The sequence below is a fragment of the Biomphalaria glabrata genome, chromosome 3 (assembly GCF_947242115.1).
Source record: "Biomphalaria glabrata chromosome 3, xgBioGlab47.1, whole genome shotgun sequence".
Lineage (NCBI taxonomy): Eukaryota > Metazoa > Mollusca > Gastropoda > Planorbidae > Biomphalaria > Biomphalaria glabrata.
The window spans coordinates 26,757,731-26,766,213 of record NC_074713.1 but is presented as its reverse complement, the minus strand read 5'-3'; the positions used below and the strand labels follow the sequence as shown (position 1 = coordinate 26,766,213).

General features: G+C 38.3%; 1 protein-coding gene and 1 non-coding gene across 2 annotated transcripts; one reads left to right on the top strand and one right to left on the bottom strand.

The window, feature by feature from the left end:
- Positions 1 to 5,828: 5,828 nt before the first annotated feature.
- Positions 5,829 to 6,772, bottom strand: LOC106056955 (U1 small nuclear ribonucleoprotein 70 kDa-like). Its single transcript, XM_056023395.1, has 2 exons — positions 6,678 to 6,772; positions 5,829 to 6,578 (listed from the first exon to the last, which is right to left on the bottom strand). Exons 1-2 carry the CDS (start codon positions 6,770 to 6,772, stop codon positions 5,858 to 5,860), a joined length of 816 nt encoding a protein of 271 aa, XP_055879370.1. The 3' UTR covers positions 5,829 to 5,857.
- A 1,413-nt stretch (positions 6,773 to 8,185) lies between these two features.
- Positions 8,186 to 8,257, top strand: Trnah-gug (transfer RNA histidin (anticodon GUG)). The gene has a single exon. It is a non-coding gene; the product is annotated as a tRNA-His (tRNA).
- Positions 8,258 to 8,483: the final 226 nt, after the last annotated feature.

Here is an 8,483-nt window from a genome sequence, read left to right as displayed (position 1 = left end):
CTTGGCTTCCGAACCTGGGATCCTGGGTTCGAAGACTGGGATTTTGAATTTCGGGATTTTTTGGGCGCCCTACTCTGATGAGTAACTGACTTAAGAAAGTCAAGGCGGTTGGTCGTTGTGTTGGCTACATGATACCCTGCTCATTGACAGTTGGCCAAAAAAGCAGATGACCTTAGCATCATCTGACCCAGGGGTGGGCAACCTTTTTGTATCGAGGGCCGCATTTTTATAAAATTTGGGAATGGCGGGCCGCATATGTATATACAATTTAGAAAGATACTCTAGCTTTTTTTTTGTCTTTTAATTCATATTTACTCTGTATTATATTCACGTTTCTTTTTTTCCACACGCCACGTTAAGGAATTACAAAAGTTAGCAATTTTTAAAATCAATTTAACGATATCCCCACAAATACACAGTTGTACTTAATGTGCAGTATTTTACTTTTTACACTCGTGCATAATGTTCTGGAACTGTGGAACTAGCTTACTAGTTATTACCCTTGTGACTGCTGTCAAATTACAGTCAGTCAAATAGACCAGTATTTATACTTGTTTAGTTTCCACAAAAAAAGCTTGTTCACTGAATGAGACAATATATGTTCCGGAAGTTGAATGTCGGGACGAGCGAAACTTGTCCTTGTGGAGCATCACCAGAGAATGCTGCCGATGTCCTTCAATGGTGCATACTATATCAAGAGACCCGAACAAGACTCTGGCCCCAAAGCCCTCCTATAGAACCAAAACTATTCGGAGAACTGCCTGATCTGGAGACCACTGCGCGGTTCATCTCAGATATAGGATTACTGATCTGAACCCTCCAACATTTAAAATGAGAGTTGAGAAGAAGAACAGATGTATGTGTACCCAAATAGTGTAAACTGCAGCACATTTTTTTTTAAAGTGTTGAAATACAGCTTCTGGCACCCATAAGACTCCCGTGGAGGTACTGACTGGGGCTTCTCTTTGCTAGGAGTTATGTCATCTGAAGCTGAATCAGCTTCTGCGCTAAATGGTAAGCTGATGGTACCTTTTGAAAACTGGTTCTTGACGTCTTAAAATTTGCTTTTATAAATTGCACAATTAAGGAATCTAAATAAGTCTTGTACTTTTAATCATTTCACTAGAAATAGTAACACTTTTCAGCAAAGAAAAATGACAAAATCTTTTTTCTTTTGCTTGCATGTAGAAATGAGAAAGCCTTGTTTGAAAAGATTTAACATGCATTTTAATTTCCTATGCAAAAAGGCCCATTGCAATTGCAATTATGAAACACATGAAATCTGTCTTCGTTACAAATATTGGTAACAAGGTCACAGTCAATGTCCTTCAAGTAACATATCAATTTCTTCCTTGAGATTTTATATTGTTCTCATTTGCCTTGCCCTTGCTAAGATAGCGGATAAATCGGAACTACCTGTGGTTAACAACCCTAACTATAATAAGTTTCAGTAGCACCCTGTGGCCATCGATATAAATTTTATGCAGCTTTGTGCAAACTTTCCTGTTTTGAGTATATGGTTTATAAAAAGTTAACTGTTTTACTAAGTCAAAGATCGATCTTCATCAGTTGTTACAATTGCCATCTTATTCCAAGCATACCCAACATTCAACACAGTTCTTCATAGCATTGAATAAATACTATCTTGAATTGAGTGTATAATAAACATAATCTTCGTTTACTTGACATTTTTTATAATGAGACAGTTTCAATAATTTAAATAGATATTATTTTCAATATATTTGCATTTTTATATGTATATACTGTGGACACACCTGATTTCTGTAGGTGACGGCGGGCTGCATAAAACACTCCGGCGGGCCGCATGTGGCCCGCGGTCCGTAATTTGCCCACCCCTGATCTGACCTATAGATGGCAAGTTATGAAAGGGGGACTTTACTTTCTATATTATATTATTGTATTATTATTATTATTTGCTATATTTATTCATCATTATCATTCTTATTAACTTCAAATTTATTATATTTGCTACCTTTTTTTATAGTTAGCCCAGTATGCAACACACACCATGCATTAGTATTATTATCATTGTTATTATTTTTTCTATTCATATCTTTATGATTATTACCACAATTGTCATTATTATTTTTATTGTTGTAATTATTTTTTATCATTATTAGTATTATTATTTTAGTTATCCTTATAATTATTATTACTACTACTATTATTATTATTATTGTTGTTATTGTTTTTGTTACATCATCTGTATGAGAACATTGTTGCAAAAAGTGCATGTTTAGCTGTTTGTTGATTGATAGATGGCTGCCTGGTTGTTTGCCTTCAGGACTGTCGTCTCGATGTTTTGTTTCCGGGTTCGAACCCTGCTCGCTGCGATATCCCCAGGTGGTTCAGGAGGTATGGGCTTGGATGTCATTATCTTCAATTCTGAAGGAAGCATGTCAAAATGCTCATTTTTTGTCAATCACGTGACACATGAACTGTCATGAAGTTATCTTAAGAGATCTTTACGTTTCGTGTGACCAGAGGCCTCAACTTATTCAATGAATCATGAGGCGAAGGATCTGCACACTGCCAGTGATGACTTTGAAACAAAATAATTTTATTTTAGCGACAAAACAAAAACGCCAAATACAGCTGGACACATACATACATAAATACACCACTGTTTGTGTTTTCCCTTTTTGCGTCATCCCCGTGTGCGCCATCAACAGTCCATGTTTGCGCCATCAAAAATACCTGTTTGCGGCATAAAAAAAATCCTTGTTTGCTCCATCCCTGTTTGCGCAATCAAAAATCCCTGTTTGCAATATGCTTGTTTGCGCCATCAAAAATCCGTGTTTGTGCCAGTCCTGTATGTGACATTTATTTTCTCTGATCAGCTTTCAAAGATTTGATCTAGTTCACCTCCAAGTTAATCCAGCCATAGTAAAAGCAAAGCTCACAATGAGAGAAGAAACTGAGCTTAACGTTGTTTCGCCATGAGTTACAGAGGCGTAGCTAGGGTGGGGAGAAGGAGGGGGAGAATTTGAAAATCACCCCGGCACCCACTTGATGGGGGCCCCCAAATAACGTTTTTTTTTTTTGTTTACATTAAATATTACGCAAAATGCACGCGCCCCCAAAGAAGTCAAGCCCACCTGGCCCCCAAATGATGTCGAGTTCCTAGCTACGCCCCTGACTACAGGGTATGATGGCATATTGTTGTTGTAGCAGACGACACAGATGTCAGCCGATGATCAAAACAGTTTCTCCAGTACTTGTAGCCTATCAAAACAGTTTCTCCAGTACTTGTAGCCTATCAAAACAGTTTCTCCAGTACTTGTAGCCTATCAAAACAGTTTCTCCAGTACTTGTAGCCTATCAAAACAGTTTCTCCAGTACTTGTAGCCTATCAAAACAGTTTCTCCAGTACTTGTAGCCTATCAAAACAGTTTCTCCAGTACTTGTAGCCTATCAAAACAGTTTCTCCAGTACTTGTAGCCTATCAAAACAGTTTCTTCAGTACTTGTAGCCTATCAAAACAGTTTCTCCAGTACTTGTAGCCTATCAAAACAGTTTCTCCAGTACTTGTAGCCTATCAAAACAGTTTCTCCAGTACTTGTAGCCTATCAAAACAGTTTCTCCAGTACTTGTAGCCTATCAAAACAGTTTCTCCAGTACTTGTAGCCTATCAAAACAGTTTCTCCAGTACTTGTAGCCTATCAAAACAGTTTCTCCAGTACTTGTAGCCTATCAAAACAGTTTCTTCAGCACTTGTAGCCTATCAAAACAGTTTCTTCAGCACTTGTAGCCTAACAAAACAGTTTCTCCAGGACTTGTAGCCTATCAAAACAGTTTCTCCAGGACTTGTAGCCTATCAAAACAGTTTCTCCAGTACTTGTAGCCTATCAAAACAGTTTCTCCAGTACTTGTAGCCTATCAAAACAGTTTCTCCAGTACTTGTAGCCTATCAAAACAGTTTCTTCAGTACTTGTAGCCTATCAAAACAGTTTCTCCAGTACTTGTAGCCTATCAAAACAGTTTCTCCAGTACTTGTAGCCTATCAAAACAGTTTCTCCAGTACTTGTAGCCTATCAAAACAGTTTCTCCAGTACTTGTAGCCTATCAAAACAGTTTCTCCAGTACTTGTAGCCTATCAAAACAGTTTCTTCAGCACTTGTAGCCTATCAAAACAGTTTCTTCAGCACTTGTAGCCTAACGAAACAGTTTCTCCAGGACTTGTAGCCTATCAAAACAGTTTCTCCAGGACTTGTAGCCTATCAAAACAGTTTCTCCAGTACTTGTAGCCTATCAAAACAGTTTCTCCAGTACTTGTAGCCTATCAAAACAGTTTCTTCAGCACTTGTAGCCTATCAAAACAGTTTCTTCAGCACTTGTAGCCTAACAAAACAGTTTCTCCAGTACTTGTAGCCTATCAAAACAGTTTCTCCAGGACTTGTAGCCTAACAAAACAGTTTCTCCAGGACTTGTAGCCTATCAAAACAAGAATATCGGTATGAAATAATCCTTAAATTTGGTTTGATGAGGTTTTTAAGCAGTAATGCTAAAACTGATACATTTACAGAAAAGTTACTCAGACTGTTGTATATCTAATGTCATTCATACGACAAGCCAGAGATGGAACTAGTGTAAGTTTCTAGAAACTAAAACGTTGTCTAGAAGGATGGATATGGGTCAGTGAGTCAGTTAGTTCATTTATGTTTTCTTCTGATTGAAATATTCTTCATTCATTCTATAAATATTTTTTTGTTATTACATTCAGTCATTGTATTTAAGGGAACTGTTATTTCTGTTCAAATTATAAACGGCTCAATCTGTCAATATATCACTCTAGAGATTCTTTTTTAAACGTGCATCAAATTCAAACTGGAAACATAAGGGTCAGTGATTGTGACATCAGGCTAAATGTAACACCCCTCAAACACGAAAAACAAAAACCCAGATCTAGTGAGAAACATCCATTGATGTAAACACAGATGGAGACTATGTTTTATACGAAAAATGTACTTTAACAAACACGTCATAGTTTTAAGAGACGATAACTCCGGTCTTTTTTTCCTTTTCTCCCCCTCCCAGCCCCCACTCGCCCTTCTTTCACTACCACCCTCCCAAAGCCACCAATGCCCCTCCCCTTAGTCTCGTCTCTAATTATCACTGTCACTCGATGCCTCAGACCGATTACAATCTCCTAATAAGGATTCTACGTAGCCGTAGTCGATCCATCATTGTCAAGAGCTTCGATTCCAAAGTGTAGACTTAAGGCGGGAAACGGAAGCCTACGAGCAGAAGCTGCTTATGGCGACCTGTCATGGTGGCCTCATTACATTTTTTAAAGTTGAAGAAATAAAAGTTCGTCTTAATGTCGGAAGATATATATATATGAAATGTAATGAATGTTCAAAATAAATGTGTATAATATCAGACATTTTGAAAAGGTAAATCTATTGTATTGATATTGAAAGTTCACTGTGGTCAACTATAGTATGAAACAATCGTAGAAATTCGATTCTCCGATGCCAAACAAGTGAACAAAAACTATGAAATGCTTTTTACAAAAATAGTTTATCAGCACTTCCTTATTCTGTACAGCGGATACAGCAAGGAAAGATTGTGGATTTACTTCCATGAATGAAAATGTTGCAGAATTAAACGATCATGTTACTTATATAGGTCTAGATATTTAGTTACATCTATTCATTTACATACAAACACATAAATTCAAACCACATCATTAGTAATAATTAGTATGGCAATATCTTCGATTCCGAAGGATAAGTTTAGTGATTCATATGGCTAACCTGGTTGCGACCTGCATATTGACCCACATCTGATGCAAACAAAGTCGTTGTCCGCCGGGGGGCTATTTCAGTTTTCTTTACGTCTTCTTCGTCTGTCTTCTACCGGGGCGTTTCATTCTGGCCTCAAATGTCTGCTCTGCGGCATTCGTGACAGTTCTCCATCTGTCATTCTCAGGGTCCATCTGCTGCCAGCTACACTCTTCCAGTGAGGACAAAAGAGCGCCCGAGTTTATCTTTATAGCGCATATGGGGGAACCGCTGTTACCTCTATCACCTCTATCACCTCTGTTACCTCTGTCACCTCTGTTACCTCGGTCACCTCTGTTACCTCTATCACCTCTGTTACCTCTATCACCTCTGTTACCTCTATCACCTCTGTTACCACTATCACCTCTATCACCTCTGTTACCTCTATCACCTCTATCACCTCTGTTACCTCTATCACCTCTGTTACCTCTATCACCTCTATCACATCTGTTACCTCTATCACCTCTGTTATCTCTATCACCTCTGTTATCTCTATCACCTCTGTTACAACTATCACCTCTATCACCTCTATCACCTCTGTTACCTCTATCACCTCTGTTACCTCTATTACCTCTGTTACCTCTATCACCTCTTTTACCTCTATCACCTCTGTTACCTCTGTTAAGTCTGTTACCTCTATCACCTCTGTTACCTCTGTTACCTCTGTTACCTCTATTACCTCTGTTACCTCTATCACCTCTGTTACCTCTGTTACCTCTGTTACCTCTATTACCTCTGTTACCTCTATCACCTCTGTTACGTCGTCCTCCTCTAAGATCGTTAAAAAAGATGTCCTTTGGTCATACCCCATACAGAATTAGTGTCCGACCCACGGACCCAGTGCAGCTGTCCTTTGGTCCTCCCTCATACAGAATTAGTGTATAACCCATGCAGCTGTCCTTTGGTCCTCCCCCATACAGGATTAGTGTCCGACCCAGTGCAGCTGTCCTTTGGTCCTCCCCCATACAGGATTAGTGTCCGACCCAGTGCAGCTGTCGAATGGTAAGTAATGCTTCTACACTGCCCACACCGGCCACAAGCAGAACAGGATTAGTTGTAAGGTAGTCCTGCAGCGAATGCTTATAATGGATCGAAGCCGCCGATGATGGAAGCGTTTGAGAAGTCTTAGATGCCTACTTTAACGTGCCCAGATCTTAGAACCATACACACAAAAAAAAGGTTGAGAGCCACTGCTTTGTAATCATTGATTTTTGTTGTTAGGTTAAAGACTTATTCCTCCATACGCTCAATTGGAGGTGACCAAAAGCGATGTTGGCCTCAGACAGTGGTTGTATATTTCTCTAGACACTGACGTATCGTTAGACACTGTGCTGCTCAGGTACGTAAAGTGGTCAAAAAAAAATGAAGAAAGTGGTGATTCCCATTTATGTGTGGAGCTTTGTTAGGGTTTGTCTGGAGATGGAAGCAATATATAACACCAGCCAATCAATTTGATTTTTACTTAAACCATGGAACTATACTAAACCTAATGCTATAAAATCCTTTTTACAACACCAATTATTTCTTGAATGAACGTCTGTAAGTTATAATATAAGATGAATAATAGAAACATAAAAAAATGACCATTAGTCCATTATTATCTTATATTATAACTTGCAGGCGTTCATTCAAGAAATAATTAAATGAGAAACTGCTTATCAAGTTTACACTAATTTAATGTACCATTAAAACATTCTATGCAACAAAAATTTATGAACGGACAATTCAGTGAAAAGGAAGCAATCTACTCGATGTAAGCTCTAGTTAAGTCACTTTACAGTTAGAACTAGACCCCTAGTTAAGTCACTTTACAGTTAGAACTAGACCCCTAGTTAAGTCACTTTACAGTTAGAACTAGACCCCTAGTTAAGTCACTTTACAGTTAGAGCTAGACCCCTAGTTAAGTCACTTTACAGTTAGAACTAGACCCCTAGTTAAGTCACTTTACAGTTAGAGCTAGACCCCTAGTTAAGTCACTTTACAGTTAGAACTAGACCCCTAGTTAAGTCACTTTACAGTTAGAACTAGACCCCTAGTTAAGTCACTTTACAGTTAGAACTAGACCCCTAGTTAAACATTACAATTAGAACTAGACCCCTAGTTAAACATTACAATTAGAACTAGACCCCTAGTTAAACATTACAATTAGAACTAGACCCCTAGTTAAACATTACAATTAGAACTAGACCTCTAGTTTAACATTACAATTAGATCTAGACCTCTAGTTAAACATTACAATTAGAACTAGACCTCTAGTTAAACATTACAATTAGAACTAGACCTCTAGTTTAACATTGCAGTTAGAACTAGACCTCTAGTTTAACATTGCAGTTACTCCATTGGAACCATAACTGGAAGAACCTAACTGGGAGGGGAATACCGTGATCGTATAGTGGTTAGTACTTCGCGTTGTGGCCGCGACAACCCAGGTTCGAATCCTGGTCACGGCATCTAGCTGTGTGGTCTCGCACTGCCAAGTCCACTTTTTATTTTTTTTTAAATAATCTTTTTTTTTGGTCATTAAATTATAGTATTGTTTAATTTTGTTCTATATTATTATTATTATGTTAGAAATGAACGAGTAGTCATTCTCTGGCGCTGCCAGGGTCGAGTTTCGCTAAAGAGAAACAAAATTCATCGTAGTCCCTTTAACAGTTTCCACTGAGGAATTTTCTG